Below are 19,269 nucleotides of genomic sequence, written 5' to 3' on the forward strand. Positions count from 1 at the left end.
CCACCAATCCTCCAGTGAAGACCCCTGAGAAAGTACAGCTGTCTGTTTATCCCAAACAAGTGGATAGTTCAGAATGACAATCTGAGGAAAGAACTGAGGAAAATCAAAAGGCAGAATCAGGAACTTATGAATAAACTGAAAGAGGAACAATTGAAAGCAGAAAAAAATATTAAACGGAAAACACAGCAGAAGCCTGTTCGCACTGTTAGTGAAGCTTTTCGGCCCAGAGCACCCAAAAAATGGCCAGTGAGGGGAAAAAAGGGTAGAGTCTTTCCTGCTTTTAGACATTTTGCTCCCAGGAAAAAATGACACAATTAGGAGAAGAGACAAGAAACAAAGAAGGATCCTCACAAGCACACTTCAAGACCTTCACAAAGCCTATAATCATGACAATGATGAAATGCACAGGATGTCTTACAGGCAATTCATCAGATACAAAACGTTCTACATCACTGAACCAAAATCATGTGATCGCAACACCTGTGCATGCCATCAACATGAAAACATGAGGCTTTTAATTACAACTCTTTTAAAAAGAGGATTAATCACAACAACAAGTCTTTCAACACTTATCATCAATATGCTGCAGAACAGAAAATGACTTGTGTATGAGGCTACAATGCACAGCATGCTGTTTTGAAGAGGCTATGGTCAGCGCACATAATCCAGCTGAGAGTGTAACATGGGATAAGTGGCAGAGACAAGAAGTTACAGTTGGAGAAAAAAAAACATACAAGAACTGGGTAAAAATAACAAAAAGTGGTTCAGTTAGCGAGCTGCTAGAAGTGTTCCAGAAAGATCTGGAGGAGCTGGCTGGTCATCATTACAACTGGATTCACCAGGTTAGGCAGTTCAGACATCTCAAACAGAACTTGCAGAACAACGAGATGGTCCTTCATATTGATTTCAGTGAAAACTATGCTTGCACGCTTAACACTGAAATTCAAGCCTTTCACTTTGGAGGCAACAGGCAACAAGCAATTCTGCATACTGGGAGCATATGGTACTGGTGGGTCCCTGAGCTATGCAACAGTTTCACAGTCTCTGAGACATGATGAAAGGGCTGTGATGGCTCACATCAAACCAGTCAGAGAGGATTTCAAGGCCAAGAGTGACAATGAGATTGATACACTCCGCATCCTAAGTGATGGCCCTGCAACCCAGTACAGTAACCATACTAACTGCTTTCTTCTCAGCACTGTTCCATACACTTTGGGTTTTAAAAAGATAACTTAGAATTTTTCCGAGAGGTCACATGGAAAGGGGGCTCCTGATGGAGTGGGTGGAGCTCTCAAGCGAGTTGCTGTATGCCCATGGGGCTGGAGATCTTCAGTCACCCAAAGATCTGTTCAATTATCTTTGCAGCAACACAGACAAGGACATCAGATGAGTTGAAGAAGATGAGATTGCTGATATCGATGGCTTGCTTCCTCCAACAGTGTGCTCTGTGGTTGGAATAAGTAACACACACCAAGTGCTCTCCTTTTCACCTGGCGAATACTTTTCCACTATATAGTTCTAGCACTACTCAGCTCGACACGGTTCCAGGAACGGCCTTTTCCATTACAAAAAAGTACCAACTCAACGTGGGCGGGGTCGTCATAGCACGGCTCCGCGAAACTGCCATGACTTTGTTTCATATGCGAAACAAAACATATAAACAATGGAGTACATTGAGGCAGTAGTGTAGTTGCTGCTGTATGTGGCTTTTTGTCACACACAAAGCAAGAAAATTGAGCCGTACGGCTTTAACGCTGTTGCCGGTATTTAAAAATGCCGGGTTTGATTCTTTTGTGGGACGGCTCATGACTCTTCCAGCGACAACTCTTCTGACCAATCAGTGGCCGGCAGTCTGTTGACGTCACATTTAGTATCGGCTCGGCTCGCTTGGAACCTCACCAGAGCAGGTACTAAAAAAGTACCAGGTACTATCCCTAGTGGAAATGCAAAAAAACCTGAGTCGAGTCGTGCTGGAACTGTGTAGTGGAAAAGCGCCATTAGGTGCTTTTGCCAGTACCCAGACATGTGCTCTTGCTTTCAGCCAAAGAAACTGCAGGTCACTGCTTTCAAAGCCAGTGGGGAACAACAAGGTGCCACTCACCTAGATTTAACTGATGTGCAACAAACCAACCAACCCAACTTGTTGAAGCAGAATATGACAACAAGTTCTGATGATGACACCAGCTACACTGTGGGGACCTTTGTCATTGTCAACTATGATGAAAGGCCATATGTGGGCCAGATCATTAAGATAGGTCACAATGAGCCAGAAATGACTTGCAATGAAACAAGTTGGTGACAAGAATATCTTCATTTGGCCAGATAAACCAGACTGCATATTGTACAGTTGCAATCAAATAGTATGCACAGTATCTGAGTCAGGACCACTTCACAGGTCTGCCAAACTCTCTGACATTGACTGGATGAACTTTAATATGGTCTGAAGGTATTCAGCTTTTAAGTTTCCACTTAAGTTCTAAACTCACATGTGACCTACTGTATACAAATATCAAACTTCATGATTGATTTGACCATTAATGTATGAATTTTCCATTATAATTATTTACTGTTTTTCTTGAAAATACTTACAGTAACCTGTGCCTAAAATCAGTTTGTTATAAGACATTTCCCCAATTGTTTTTGTTTGAATTTTAAAATACATGCAATACACTTTTTTGCGTTGACAAATTGTGGTGTGGTGCATTTTGTCATATGGCGTGACACTCATATAATTTAGTGCGACTTTCACAATTGTGACAACAAAAGAGCTTTGTTAGTGAAAAATCATGAAAATATTAATAGGACACAAGGGAAACAGTATCAGCAAGAGTCTCAAGCATTTTGTGAGACTTATTACAAGGTTTAACAGAATTAATGAAAAATATCTTGAAAGATTGAGCGATGTCCTCCTTTGCATGATGAAACAATAATCCAAAATAAAGTACATTTTCACAAGGAAATGTTAAATATCAAAGCAGACATGATTAAAAGAGTTAGAAAATGAATATTTACCTCATTTTTATTTTATATAAAAAAAGCTTTCACGTCACACCATATGGAGAATTTTAGACACTGATACAGCAAATTGATGAAAAAGTGTATATTTCGATACAAAATCTAAAAGAACATATCTGGAAAGTCAAGAGTCAAAACAACACAAATAAATCATTTTCAGGGATAATATTTGAAGTTTAAAAAAGAAAATGTTCAGGCTTATATGTCAACAACCCACATGTGCAGTGAGCCTTGCTATTGTAAATAGGGGTCAACGGATTATTAGCCTAGCTGATTATCAGATCTAATAGTCAGCATTTTTTCTGAATATTAGATTTTTTAAAATCTAATTATGGATATGAGCTACTTTGGCACTGGTTAAGCAGCCTCTCTACAGTTACCTCTCTGTGGTCTCAAGTAACGTCCGACCCATAGCCCTATCTGATTGGTTACATGTCACAAGTAATTGCCTATCAATACTGAAGTCTGTGCATGCTGCTGTGCCACAGACGGCACAGAGAAGCATCGGCAAACTCCGGTGAACAATCAAAGCTGCGTTTTGAAGTAAAGCAGCAGATATGGCTGAAGTTGCAATAAATATGACGATCCTCTATGCTGAAGTTTTAAAAACACCACAATCTTATGATCTATATATATGACAATAAGCATATCCAGTTTCCCAGTTACACTGCTGAAAATGACCGAACAATGCAGTTTCATGTAGCGTTATAACGTAAGCTAATGTTAAGTTTTGTAACATTAGAGCTAACTTGAATGCCACAGCGAACAACAAATTCATTTGCCACCTGACTGGCAAATAAATTGATGGGCTATTGATGTCATTTCTTGCACATCACTTATTAGGGCTGGTCATACTCTCAGTCTCAACCAGATCCACCAGATAATGATAGGGACTGGCCACTGGAACATTTCCAACACTTGTAGGGACAAGAAACTCCCCTGGTTGAACGAGCACTAACAAGTGGCAACCAGGTTAATAAAACCTTGGTTAAGTGAAAACATGTCAAACAGGGCTTAAACGTTATTTTTGCCCAGTTGCCCTGGGAGACAAAATCTGGACAACTCTCTGCAATTGTGTGCAGTCTGATTGTCTTAGCTGGCAAACCCATGGTCAGCTCCTGATGTCACATTTGTTTACTTTGACAGAAAAGGCATAAGTGGTATAATGCATAGAAAGCCATTGAAAAATACCACACAAGAAAGTAGCAATAGAAGTCTGAAACCCAAACTCAAGATTATGGAGAAATTCTCTCTAAATTAGGCTGCAGCAGATCGGGCATCAACATTTAGTACTTGAACACGCTGATTAAGCTCCAAGCAAAAACTTTCACTGTTTTCCTAAAACCAAAGAGCCCTTTCCAGCATTTCATTACTTACAACATCTCCCAATCAACCATGGCTTTGATCTGATACAACTAACAAACTACAGGTGTGATATATCGTACACAAATTAAATCTTCCACCGTTATGTATATCACTAAATACATTGTCAAGAAAAGCAAAAGTTAAATGTATTCAATAAAAATGATCCTGTTAATAGTAATGGTGTCAATAATAATAATTGCCAAACATTTCTAAAACCTGGTGTCAGATCATTTTGAAGTTGCAAGACTGTACAAAACAAATTCAGGAAAGAGGAAAGTTCCAGACAACACTGCAACCTAGGCAGCCCCTGTTCATTGTCCAGCAAGGAATAGATTGATCAATCACATAATTGACTACCTTGATATGTTTCACTGTTAAACTAAACTAAGTATATAAATAGTTCCTGTCGTGATAACTTCCAGAATGGTAAAATCCTGTCTCTCTCTCTCATATATATATATATATATATATAATAAAAATCCATATGCAATGGGACAGGGATCTGTTACTAAAACTGGACTTTCTGGATTGCATTTCAAGTCTCAAACAACATCAATGCAGTCCACTACATTATTTTTGGTCTAAATGCCCACTGTGAGACATCCAATTATAAAGCTTTGCATTCTGCTATAATGACAGCGAAGTTAAGGCTAGAAGTTAAAGCTTTGTACAGGCTACTGGATTAATTCAGTGATTTTAATTAAATTAGTAAATGGTGAAATACATTTGGATCACTTCAGTGACTCTAGTGCAGTGTTTTGTTTTTCCACTGTTGCACTGAAACTTTGCAAAATCTGAACAATATCTCTACAACATATCAGTGTTGAATTTATCAAGAAAGAAAGCTGAAAAATGCATTAACAATTGTAATTACATAATTTAGCTGTTGCATGAGGGTCCTCAGGCTTCTGTCTAATGTTATAATATATTCTGCAGTAGCATATTGTGTTGTTTTTACCAATACTTAAAATTTTAAGCTGGAGGCAAACTTTAAATCCTGTTCATAGTTCAACAGAATGTCATGTCGCCAAAAGCCTCTGATGATACTCTACTGTCAATAAGCAGAAATGTACTGAGCAGCCACTGTATGTCAGGAGAAGTGTTTCTTTACAAACATAAAATGTACAAGCCTAAAATTAGCCACATTCTGTGTTAGCTCAGGTCTTCTAATAAACTCTGCATATAGTTTAGTAGAGTAACTCACATTACTCAGCACCAGTTTATCTACTTAAAATCACAGCTCATTGAATAGTTTACACTGCGTTACACCCATCCTGATGCAGGGTCAGAAATGTTTTACACAATGTGTATAAAACTTAATGGCGTCCCATTAGGCAAAGAAAAAACGTAAGAAAAAGTTGCACATGCTACATCATGTTTTTAAAAACAAAAGGCCACATTCAACTTTTGAATTTGTATGTTGGCTAGCGTTAATTTCTCTCTTTAAAATGATAAGTGTTAAAGTGTCGAATAATAGAGACGGAAAGTTTACATGCTCGTTTTCGGTCTGTGGCTCAAGACTTGTTGTAAAATGGACAATTTGGTTAATTCACTGCTCTCCGCGTGCTAGCTAGCCTTCAATTTAATGAGTGTGTTAGCCGGGCTAACTCAACTTCTCGTTGATGTAGGACTGCCTGGTGTAACATATCTTAAAACCATTCCGTTACCTGAAGTTTGAACTCACAATAAATAACTGCCTACCCGTGCTCGTTATCCGTACTGTGGAGAGGATAGCTGAAGTACAGACAAGAAAAGTAAACTGGTTGTTAGCTTACCCGTTAGGCACTTAGCTTAACATATCTACACGCAAGGGACTCGAGCTACTAGCTACTTTGCTAGCGCGCGCCCATCACCAGCAGTGGCACTTGGATTGAGCTTCGCGGCGATTTACTACGAAATGGGACAGCTATGACATTATGACATAATGTATAGTTCAAACAATGTAACAAACACCAAAAACGGCATCGGAGACTCTCCGTAGACAAGACACAGACGGGGGTCTCAGGTTCCATAAAGCTGGCTAGCACAGCGGGACTAGCTAGCAGGCTAAAGCTAACACCTTTGTTTTGCTTGACCAACTCTACTTAATTTCAAAAAGTGAAATAAAAACATTAAACGAACAACATTTACGCAATTTCAAAACCATCTATGCCGCTCATCAGAATATAGATGTACTGTACCACTTACTTGGAATAAAAACGTACTCCAGCTCGGTTCCATTGCAACACTTATGCTAAAATCTGCAGGAAACCTACAAGGAATCTACAACAAAGCAGCTAAACATGGAAGCTACAACTTCCTGTAACCCCGGGGGCTGAGCCCAGTCCAGCGTGCTGTTTTGTACGGCAGCTTCATAAGCCACCTCATTTAATATTCTTCCAGTTCAAAATAGTTTGTTGACCAACAGTACAAAAGACAATGACATTCAGATTACTGTGTATGATAAAGAAAAACGACAAATTCTCACATTTGAGAGAAAGCATGTTTAATAGGCAATTTTGCTTTAACAAGGATTGAAATAATTATCAAAACAGTTGCCAAATAATTTTCTGTCTAATTCATTAATCAACTAAGCCTTGCAGCTGTACAGTGGTCTTTTCTAAAGAAACTACCATACAAAGTAGCATAGACTATCAGTCCCTCTGCAGTTTTGTATAAACAAAGTCATTTTGCGGTCTTGTGTGTTTCTTTCCACATAACTATTCGATGTGAGACTAGGGAAACTGTCACTGTCCATTGTAAAGCCCTGTATCAGCATCCTAACATGCTCCCAATGACAATATTAGTACCTTTATCTTTAGCATTATAACATTTAGTAGGCTATGTTCACCATTTTAACTAAGGATGTAAGCATTTGCAAAATACTTAGGCTAATTTACCACACTTAACTCAAAGTTGTTGAAGTTGTTGATGTCTGTCAGTTTTCATAGATCATAGAAAGCCCTGGACAAATTTTAATATTGATTTGATGATAGTACTAGATTAAAGGTCAGGGAATCAAAGTTGTCACACCTCATGCTTCCCAAGTAGGGACCGTTAATGGCTGTAACAAATTTCACAACAACCTGTGGGTTGCCTGCATCTTCGTTTTAGGTGACCTTTTTTCAACTATGTAACATTGCAAAAATCAGGAACATCAAAAAGATGCAAAGAAAGTATTCCACACATTTGGTACTTCTAGGCTGGACTGTTGCAATTCCTTCTTATCAGGCTTCCCCAAAAATTCTCTAAAGACTCTCCAGCTGGTCCATAATGAAACTGCACGTATACTGACAAAAACACTGGCTCTCTGTACAATCTAGATTAGATTTTAAAACCCTAATCCTCACCTACCAACCCTTAAAACCGTGGCTTGCCTTGGATCAGCCCCTAGTTGTGCTGCTATAAACCTAGATTGCCAGGGGACTTCCCATGATGCAATGAGCTCCTGACTCCTCCTCACCCTCTCCATCTGGAAACATTAATGTACCATTAATGCATGTTACTAAATTGGCATCTACCCCATAGTTTTGTGCTTTCTCATCTCCTTCAGGAGACCTTTAAATGTGAGATGATAGAAGTTGTCCATCTTGCTCACTGCTGCTGCTATCATTTTTAGGGCTTTTTGCCCACTGCTGCTTTATGAGTCATATTTTTGCTATTATTATTGTTGTTATTGTTATTGTTGTTGAACTTCTCAGGGTCCCTCCCTTCTTCCCTTCCCCCCTCAACCAAGCCAGTCCAGGCAGATGACTGGCCAGCTAGAGCCCAGTTCTGCTCGAGGTTTCTTCCTGTTAAAGGGGAGTTTTTCCTTGTCATTGTTGCGAAGTGCTTGGTCATGGGGGAATGTTGGGTGTCTTCGAATTAAGTCTCTCCATGTAAAAAGTGCTGTGATATAATTTGATTTGGCGCTGTATACATACAATTGACTTGGAGTAAAAGATCAGGGGTCACCAAAATCAGGATGATATTCTCCAAAATTCATAGGATCACCAAGTCACTGGAATTTAGAGCCCTTGAATACAGTATCTGTTTACAATTTCATGAAAAATCACCCTATAGTTGTCAAAACATTTCACTATACACTACAAAAATCATACTCATGTTGGTGCAAGAGGAAAAATCAAAGGATCAACAAAGTCAGACGGATACATTTTTGGGGACTAGGGATGTCTAAACAGCATTTAATGACAAACATTATTAAATTATAAGACCATAAATCAGCAGTTGTAGTCAAGAAAGATGGCTCAATATTTTCATTGGGATATTCAACTATTATTCTTCATCTCTAGATGACCTATGTTGTTTACTGTTGTCTTAACTTGTTGAACCCAAACCAGCCTTTTACTAAGTGACAATTGAATTCCAGCCCAGAGCAAACTGCAAGGTTTGTCACTGGTGCACCGCTTCTAGACCAGTGTCCTCTGCATTAGTTTGTGAGTTCAGGGGATGCAGATGTTTTGAAGCAGGTCCCGGTTAAGATTCTAAACATTTCTAGTGCAGTAATCATTAAATGACAAAGCCCAGTCTTTCTGTTCATAGACTGGATTCCTGGACATTTCTGCAACCTATTTGCTACCAACAGTGAATATATTTTGATTGACTCCATGTTGTGATTAACAGCACATGTTTCTTGAAAACTCATGGAAGAAACTGAAAGCATTTTTACTTCATCTGAGCCACTGTATGTGGATTGGATGGAGAGCCACACTTGCTACCCAGCTAATACCTGCTGTCTTTACCCTTTGCTCTGATGTCATTAACTTGTACTCACACTTGCTAAATACAGAACTGTTTCATAAACCTCCAGCGTCCCCTTTCCAGCTTTTTCCATATGCTTTTTGTTTGACTGTTCCCGGCTTTTCAGAAAAGGAACCCCCTCATTGTGTTTTGAAATCTTTGTTACACTGTACATTGCCTACCTTTGTACACAGTTTCAGATAGAGTGACTCAATATGTGTTGTCAGCCTATTCTCCCTTACCAAGCTCAACAGGATTCATTTCATCAATCCTTTGAAATTAAAAATAGCCATGCAAACTGGATGGCAAAGGCTATGCTGTAAGGATTTTTTCTGGAAAGCTCAAGGTTACATTAAGGTGAGTTCAAATTGCTTTCTCTTACTCGTCATTTTTATTTACTTTCTCCCCCAAGTCTATACTCTACAATAGCTATGTATTTATAGCGTGTATGAAGAGGAATAACACAGAAGACAAGGATGTCAGTAATTTTTCTAGGACTTTGTACACCAAAACACTTGATGAAGCAAAGATGATGTAAAGACAATGATGTAAACTTATACATAGGTAAATGTAAGGCAGATACCAATATTTTTCATATACATTTTCATTACATTTCACTAGATTTTTTTCCACACCAGATTTAAATCCTGGCAAAGTGAAAGAAACTATTACACATCAGGGAGTACAGATGACTGTTTTGTTAAATTAATTCCAACAAAATGTTGCAAAAAAATTTGTATTTAAAAAAAATAATTAAATGAGTTACAATAACATGACATGGGGGGGAATTACAATTGTTTTAATGTTTTATCTGCGGGGATGGGTGGCTGCTTGGACTTAATTCATGATATATGATTCCAATATTATCAAAATCTGATCATCTGCAGTAGTGCAGACACGTCTTTGTCTAAATCACATTCAATCATTTTCTGTCATTGTTTTATACTTAGTTACTTCAGTGGTTGGGGGGAACTTGGTTTGGTTTCTGGCTGTATAAACGCACTCACCACTGCTCAATATGGCTTCTGTGTCCAGTAATGGAAGAGAAATGAGACAAACAATACATACATTACTAGTGTCAAACGTCTGTATCACTTTATGGTGTTAGTGATAATTACATCAGTGATCATTTTGTTTTACTGACCAACCTCAATATAACTCAAATTGAGGACACACCTGTGCATATGACAGACAGATCACAAACCTTTATAACACTGGCCTATTTGGGTTTCTAAAAACTAGGATAAGAGCTTATCCAGGTTACTGAAACCAGTATGTTTACATGCACAAACACATCACTGATATACTCCAAAAACTGAATTGTATTACATTGCATGTAAACACACCCATGTTTCACAAGACAAGCTGATTAAATATGTCTTTGTCAGTTTTATGAAAAACACATGGTTACTCTATGCTATTTTCATTTTCAAACTGTGGGGCAAATCCCCTCCTGGTCAATCATGTGACTGAAGTTCTGCACTTTTGTACATGATGACCACTGAATCAGCGATATGGCAACTCCATTCCTTGATAAGGGCCATTACATGCAGTTTGACAGTCTATTAAGAACTTGTTAGAAGACGTTGAGATATTATTTAGTCAAACTATTGTTCCCAAGGTCAAGAATGAACAATACCCTGGAAACCAAAGCTAAATAATACTCATTTGGTGTTACATGCAAATCTAAGAATATTGTAATCATTATAACAGCCAGGCTGGAGTTTGCCAAAACTTCTACAACAAAGCCAAAATCCTCCTGGGAGAACCTACTATGGACAGATGAGACCAAAATAGAGCTTTTTGGTAAAGTAAATCATGGTACTCTTTACAGAAAATGAAATGAGGCCTTCAAAGAAAAGACCACGGTCCCTTAGGTCAAACATGGTGGAGGTTCACAGATGTTTTGGGGTTACTTTGCTACTTCTGGCACCGGATGCCTTAACTGTGTGAATGGTATCATGAAATCTGATGACTACTAAAGAAAGCAACATCTCTACCAGAGGTCATGCATCTTCCAGCAGAACAATGACCCAAAACACAAATCATAAAGCACTCAGAAATGGTTAAAGACAAAGCGCTGGAGAGTTCTGAAATGGCCAACAATGAGTCCAGATCTAAATTCCACAGAACACCTGTGCAGAGATCTCAAAACAGCAGCTTGGAGAAGGCATTCTTCAATTCTGAAAGACCTAGAGCAGTTTGCAAAAGAAAAGTGGTCCAAAATTCCAGTAGAGAGTAAGAAACTCGTTCACGGTTACAGGAAGCGATTGATTTCATTTATTTTTTCAACAGGGTGTACTACCAAATATTAAGCTGAGAGTGCCAATAATTCTGTCAAGTCCATTTTTGAGTTCTATGTGGAATTTTATCAGGATTTACTGTTTTTTTTGTTTTTTTTTTACAGTTTTTTGTGTTGGGTTTTAATGCAAACAAAAGAAAAACACAGGTTAACACCAAAGCATTTGTAATTGCAATAATTTTCTGGGAGATGTGCATTATCTGACAGAAGTGCAGCGGTGTGTTTTTTTCCCCCATGTTGTACCAAAAATAAATTCCATCAACTTTGGTGTCATGGTTATATATAGGATTTTCTATATTTTTCTTATTGTCAAAAAATCTCATCCACAGGGCCAAACCAACAATACACTGATCTACTTTAAAGTACTGTCATTGTATCCAAAGTCTGAAAAAACGTCTTCCTCTGTGCCGTAGACACTGTTGTCCAAAAACTATTAAAACCATATCAGTGAGTCAAATCACTGCACTGTGTGACATGTTCCTCATTCTTGGAGACAATGGTTATTGTAGTTTGTTTACAAATGGCTCCATAGATAGATAGATAGATAGATAGATAGATAGATAGATAGATAGGGGGGGGGGGGGGGGGGGAGGGGGGGGGTGTGCTCTCCTCATCCGATGTAAACAGTGCAGGTGCTGCTGAGCTCTCTTTACAAGAGCTTCGGTGTGAAGAGACCAGGACATAGTGTCTGTTATCAGCGCCCCCAGGAACGTGGTGCTGTTGACTACCTCCACTTCACTGTTGTTGATGAGGAGGTGGGTATGACTGTACCAATTCCTCTCGAAATCGACAATGATCTCCTGCGTTTTTTCAACATTCAGGGCCAGGTTGTTTGTGTTGCACCAGTCTACCAGTTGGTTCACCTCCTCTCTGTAGGCCAGGTCATTGTCGTCCCGGATGAGGCCCACTACCGTTGTATCAACCGCATACTTGATGATGTGATTAATAGTGGAACTAGCGCAGCAGCTATAAGACAGTAACATATAAGGAAAGAGGTTACTAATACGGCAGATGCCACTGAGTATGCACAGGGACGTGGATCCGTTCACAGAGCTTTGCCAGCTTGTTGTGCAACCTCTTGACACTGTGTTATTTCTCAAAGAACTTCTGTTCAAAGTCAAGAGGTTGTGCTGTTTTTGGACAGTGTTGGTCTATGGCACAGAGGAATGAAATATATCAGACTTAGATTATACACACAACACTTGTTAGAAGATGAATTAATTGTTGGTTTGGCTCCAAACATACGATTTGTTGACAGTAAGAAATACAGAAAATAGCCAGCTTTAAAATGATGTGAAAATAAGTGAAATAACAAACTAGATTTCTCTTATATTCAGGTTAGCTACCTTTATTCAGACAACAAAATGAAATACAAAGTAAATGATGGACATCACCAGGCTTGGTTTAAGTGGCATGTGGGGCATTATTTTTCTCTGGTTCCAAAGACAGAACAAGTTTTAGGACCATAGATTTATTAATAATACTAATCATGATGATCTTTTACTTTTTATAAGGTTAAACCATGGGTGACTGGTCCATACTTGGTCGCTTTCTGTCTGAGGTACAGAACCATTCTACAGTGATAGGCAAGATCTGGCTCACCATGCTGCTCCTTTTTCGTATCCTGCTGGTGGCCTTGGTGGGTGACGCCGTCTACAACGATGAGCAGTCCAAGTTCATCTGTAACACCCAGCAGCCTGGATGCAACAACGTGTGTTATGACACCTTCGCTCCCGTTTCACATCTGCGGTTCTGGGTTTTCCAAATTGTGCTCGTCTCCACCCCATCCATCTTTTATATAGTTTTTGTTCTGCATAAGATTGCTAAAAATGAGAAGTTGGATGGTAACAGTGCACAGGTAGTGGCCCAGAGGCCTCCCAAACAGAGCTGTAGGCAGATGACAAAGGATGGCATGGAGGCCCTTAGGGTAGGCATGCCCACCTACTGTCCTCATCACAGGGAGGTATGGGATGTGAAGGAGAGGGAAGAAACAGAACAAAGCTTTCTGGAGGAGGATTATGGCGAACTAGGTGAGGACCCCACCCAGCAATCCAACCAGGTTCTGCTTATCTACATCCTTCATGTGTTACTACGATCTGTCATGGAGATCACTTTCCTGGTCGGCCAGTACTTCTTGTTCGGGTTCGAGGTCCCTCACCTATATCGCTGTGAGACCTATCCTTGCCCTACTCGCACAGACTGCTTTGTTTCACGTGCCACTGAGAAGACCATCTTCCTGAATTTCATGTTCAGCATCAGCCTAGGCTGCTTTGTGCTCAATATTGCAGAGCTTCACTACCTGGGCTGGGTCTACATTTTCCGTGTCCTCTGCTCAGCCTGCTCCACCTGCTGCAGCCAGGAGAGGGGCACTGTCAAACTGTACTCAAAACACAACCCCCTCCTACTGCAACTCAGGCATTCTCTGAGGGGCCAGCTGGTTCTGCAGACTCCCACAGCCATGACTCAGGAGAGGACAGGAGGTCTGCTCACACATGCCCCGGCTATCTCCTTTGAGACAGACTCAACTGTGGAATGTACCTCCAAGAAAAGTCCAGAGAGCAGAGACAAAGTGAAGGTCAAGCTAGCCAACATGGCCAGGCTAGGACGGACAAAGAAGTCTTGGCTATAATGGTGACATTTTTCTTGTATTTGTGAAAACAGGCTGAGACAAAACATACCCTACATAAATGAATTAACGTATACACTTTCCGCTACAGAAAGTCAACTTCCTATATTGCAAGCTGTATTCTTTGGTTGTATCCAAATTCAATAATATGTAGTTGGTGCTATATACAATTTTTAATTGAACAAAATTAACTTAAAGTCCCCCTTTAATCAAAGATGTGTTTTTCTTCTTTTTCCTTTACTTGGATATTTTAGCTTCTCTGTGCAGAATGATGAATGTACATATTTTGCTTTGACATTCATCTGCTGATGGTGGAGGTTTCTCTGTGCTCACCTTAAAGCTGAGTTTAAAGGGGCCGGTAAACAGGCTTCAGAAACCATCTGATCCTTGTGGATTCAGGGGTTTATGTCCATGGGGATATGATAATGCTTTTTAAGTTTGTACAACTGTGCTAGATGACAGTTGCTGTGTTTTGGGACTGTCATTATATGTTTTCTCATTTGTGGTACATGAATTATGCATTTACCTCTGATTCCTTACTGATACTGAAGGCAGAAACATACTTATCCATGAACATGTTTCTAGATTTTATGGACCCCCATTAATGATGTTTTCTGACATTTTACACTGAATCCATATCATTTTTTGTGGGTGGGAGCCTGGGGACTTTCACTGTGACCTAATAATTATTTTAGTAGCTCCCACTGCTCAATATGATATAAGAATATCTTCTTTATTCTGCTTTTGTGTTAATTTTCAATTTTCCCATTGAACAATTTTAGTACCTATAGTAACTAAGAAAGGTTGCAACAGTCTACAAACTGAGCACTAAGACATTGTGGAAGTGGAGGTGGAAAGAGCAGCTGCTCATTTTTCACATCTAGCCTTTGTCATTAGTTTTGAGACCAGTTTAAAAATATTGCAGTCATGTTAAAATGTTCTCCAGTGAATTTGGATGCCTCTTAAAACATATGAAACATGAAATTTATTTAAACTGAAATTTTTTGATATGAGAAGTTAGAAATGGCCACCTCAGAAAGATAAAACCATTTTCTATTGACGTCAGTCACTCACTTCCTAATAATTTTATTCAATCTTGAAAAGCTCTTAAATGAAGTGTGAATAATCCAAAGGGGAGCACTGATTTTCAGAATCATGCCTTTTCAGATTGCATCCTTACAAGAAGTTGGGTAAAATTGATCTTGACAAGCTGTTTGTGATTTTTAAGTTTTTGTCATAGGTCTGATGGACAGAATACTGTAAATGCATGTACAGTTAGGTCCATAAATATTTGGACAGTGACACAGTTTTCGTAATTTTGGGACTGTACACGACCACAATGGATTTGATGTGATTGAAGTGCAGACTTTTAGATTTAATTCAAGGGGTTGGACAAAAATATGGTTTAAAAATTTTATGAATTGCAAGCATTTTTATACATAGTCCACTTATTTTAGAGGCTCAAAAGTAATTGGACAAATGAAATAATCATTTTTTAAAAATTCATCCAGCTGCTTCTGTCCTCTGTCACGTCATCAATAAACACTAGTGACCTATTGTCATCAGAAGCCATGCATGCCCAACCATCACACTGCCTTCACCTTGTTTTACAGATGATGTGGTATGCTTTGGATCATTTGGCATTCCATGCCTTGTCCATACTATTTTCTTCCCATCATTCTGGTTCAGGTTTGACCAGAGTTATATCTGTCCAAAGAATGCTGTTCATGAACCGTGCTGCTTTTTAGATGCTTTTTTGGCAAAGTCTAATCTGGTCTTTCTATTCTTGAGGGTTATGAATGGTTTGCACCTTGAGGTGAACCATCTGTATTTGCTCTTGTGAGGTCTTCTCTTTATGGTAGACTAGATAGATAGATAGATTTATTTTATTGTCATTCCACATATATACCAGACAGGTACAAAGTGGAACGGAATGTCGTTGCCACTGGCTCGACATAAAAACAAAATTCAAAAAGAAAAAGAAAAGAAAAAAAGATGATATCAGATTGACGATATCTCTAACTCCTGGAGAGTATTCTTCATTAGGCTGAATGTTGTGAAGGGTTTTTTTAACCATGGAAAGGATCCTGCAATCGTCTACCACTGCTATTTTCTGTGGACATCCCTGTGGCCTTTTTGTGTTACTGAGTTTACCAGTGGGTTTTTTTCCCCCCAGAATGTACCAGACTGTTGATTTGGACACTCCAAAGAATCAAATCCAGACCTTTTACCTGCTTAAGTGATGATGAAATAACAAAGGAATTGTCCAGACCTGTCCTTGAAAGAAGCTTTTAAATCAGTCCAATTATTTATGGTCCCTTCAAGAAGATGGTGGTAGATAAAGAAAGAGCTGTAACTCCTAAACCTTAACCTAAATTAAAGCTAAGAGTCTGCACTTAAACCCAAATTAATTATATAGCTGTAAATTGAATATGTTTTGGTAAACAGGTAAAATAACAAAACTTGTGTTTAGTTGTTTATATATATACAAACATCAGATAACTCTACATCTAACATCAAAATTCGTTATATATTTTTAAAACCAAAAAAGGATATTATACAATATTTTCATCAACATGATATTTTATTTCATTGAAATTATTATCAGTACAGTTGTTTGGACATTTTTTGAAGTTTTCAATAAGAATACATGTACTTATTATATATTATATAATTGCATTCTATATAAACTTATTACATATCTTAAGTGTGTTTAAACACCTGTAGAGGGATTCACTTCAGAATTTGTGATGACATCTAGTTCTTGTTCGAGGCTGAATACTCAATACTTATGTTGTAACATGATGTAATGTAATGTGTGAATACCACATCACAATATAATATATACTAACGCTGCTTTATAGCCATTCAAAATGAGTGCAAAGGATTCAAAATGCAATGTTATGAAGCTCAGACATGAGTTACATGTTTCAAACAGAATCTGCTACAATATTAAGTAGATTTTAGTTGAGTTTTTTAGGTTCTGTCTATCAAGGAACTTCTTTTGTCTCATCATTTATACATTGTCCCTCTGCTTCTGCCTATTCTGCTTGGTTTAGTGTTATGACACTGCAACATTTAGGATGAAAAATAACATGATTCAGTTCTAACTTCATCTTATCAAACTAATGTTGGCAGTGATGAATTTAAAAGTATGGTAATGCAGGTTAAAACTACAAATCCTGCATCGTACATGTACAATATTAGCATCGGTGCCATGCCTCAGAACATTTGTTTTAAGTATTAACAATGGTCCATATAACACCAGGGCCAGTGTGTGTGTTCATACGGATGTGTACTGCTGCCACTCCAGAAAAAGAAAAATGGATCAGTATCAAGTTTCCCGTTATAATGTGATACTGATCTTTTTTCGTTTTTCTGGCGTGGCAGCAATTCACTTCCATATGTTCATGTTAGGTTCCCAAGTAAATCATATAGCTAGATACTTGTATGTGGAAAAGTCTGACATTAAATATCAAGTTGATACAAACCTCTGAGACTTTTAGAGGTCAGTTGAGAGATTATTTAAGGTGACATTTTGTCTGAGCCATCAGTTGTTTTTATCAACTTTGATGTGGATATTCATTTTTTCATTAGGTTGGTACTGATGTAATTTTGGTTTATTTTACTATGTCATTTTATGTTAAATGTTTTGTGTTTGTTATTACCATTTTAGAAAAGATTGTCCTTATTTCAACATTTCATCCCTGGGATTGGTGTGTTTCACTGAAAAAAAGAAGACATCATGAGTTTGATAAATTATTAGCAACTTTTAATTCCTATCCAGCAAACATTATTTTGTTTTGGGTTCATTCTGTGTAATGTTTCTTCTCATCTCTTGTATATACAGTTTGAAAGGCGGATAAATGCATGTCAGTCTGATTCCAGCATACCTCTGTGACTCATTGAGATTCTGCTGGGCATCTATGATGTCAAAAGCATTGAGGAGCTCTTTACTGAATCATCGTGGGCAGAGGGCTGAGTTCAGATACTGGTCCAACAGATGGCAGCAGGAGGCTGTGTCAACATTATTTGTATTACTACAAGTTGCTTTTGTGTCTTCTCTGTCAAAGATGTAGCGAATTATGGATATTATAGGATATTAAAAGCTCTTGTAATCAGGGGCACCACCTTCGGAAGAAGGACATATTTGATTGGTTGTTTAATTAACCAATAAATCATAATATTTAATAAATCAATACATTTCTGAATTCAGTCAAATATGTAAAGTTCATGGCTCTACTGTTCAATAGATCCCCTGTATCACTTCAAAGAATATACAAACACAATTGATTGAGTTTTATGGATTTTATTAACTACACACTACTAATAAATGATGTATAAATAAATGTAATGATACAATGCAATAAGAATTCAACAGATTACTCGATATGGCGACATGAATGAAAGGTTATGGTGAATGATGAATTTAAATGAAAGATATGTAATTATGTGGAAACTAAGAAAACGTGTAAGTTTTACTTTTAAAGAAAATTTGAATTATCGATCTGACATCAACCTTGATTAAAGCAATAATTGGATCCTACTTTCATCCATGGAGGGCTTCAGCTGTCCGTCCTTCAGAACCACGTGTACATACACCAAGTGGAAGATCTCAGAGAGCGTCGCAGGTCTGGTCGGGTTGCTGTGAGGATGATCCGGGTCGGCTGGCCTTCTGTCTCTCTTTCTCTCAATAATGATCTCTGTTTGTTAGAAGCTCTGCTTTAAAACCGGAGTGGAAAAAAAAAGCCTCGATGTTTCTAATGACCTATAAAAATTTGGCCAGCCTATATTTATCTTTTTTTTTTTTTAAATAACTTGTTGCTTTATTGTAAACTCAGGAATTTTGTCCATGTCGGGATCCTGTAGGAATGATGACTTTTTTTCGTTGATGTGATTGGTCACAGGACAAGGTTTTGATCTTCCTCTGGAACTTAACCTGCTCCGGAGCAGGTTAGCCGTTCAGCGTAAGTTACCATGGTGATTTACCCCGGTAAGAAGTGAACCAGCTTCGTAGGACAGAAAACCCTGGGTTAACGCTGAAGTTACCTCGATAAGAGAAAATCCAGCTTCGTAGTACAGGCCTCAGGTCCACAATATACTATAATATTTACAATTTAATCAAAAACATATTCACACACATTTTAGTCATGTATTATCTTCCATATAAATTTAAAATAGCCTTAGAAACTCAACACCCAGAAAACACCCCTCCAGTTCTACCATATTTGGCACTTTCCTC

At 38.3% G+C, this 19,269-nt stretch overlaps 2 protein-coding genes across 4 annotated transcripts in view; one reads left to right on the forward strand and one right to left on the reverse strand.

Annotated features, from left to right (window-relative positions):
- LOC133979928 (vascular endothelial zinc finger 1-like) overlaps positions 1 to 6,640 on the reverse strand; it is a 48,788-nt gene extending 42,148 nt beyond the window's left edge. For all 3 annotated transcript variants that reach the window (XM_062418468.1, XM_062418467.1, XM_062418466.1), the window contains exon 1: positions 6,568 to 6,640. In XM_062418468.1, coding sequence (XP_062274452.1) covers positions 6,568 to 6,600 — 33 coding nt within the window. In that variant the 5' untranslated portion in view covers positions 6,601 to 6,640. The remainder of the gene's footprint in view (positions 1 to 6,567) is intronic.
- A 6,283-nt stretch (positions 6,641 to 12,923) lies between these two features.
- Positions 12,924 to 14,030, forward strand: LOC133980578 (gap junction delta-2 protein-like). Its single transcript, XM_062419336.1, has one exon. The coding sequence runs from the start codon at positions 12,924 to 12,926 to the stop codon at positions 14,028 to 14,030; it is 1,107 nt and encodes a 368-aa protein (XP_062275320.1).
- Positions 14,031 to 19,269: the final 5,239 nt, after the last annotated feature.

This window comes from Scomber scombrus, chromosome 5 (assembly GCF_963691925.1).
Source record: "Scomber scombrus chromosome 5, fScoSco1.1, whole genome shotgun sequence".
NCBI classification, from domain to species: Eukaryota; Metazoa; Chordata; class Actinopteri; order Scombriformes; family Scombridae; genus Scomber; species Scomber scombrus.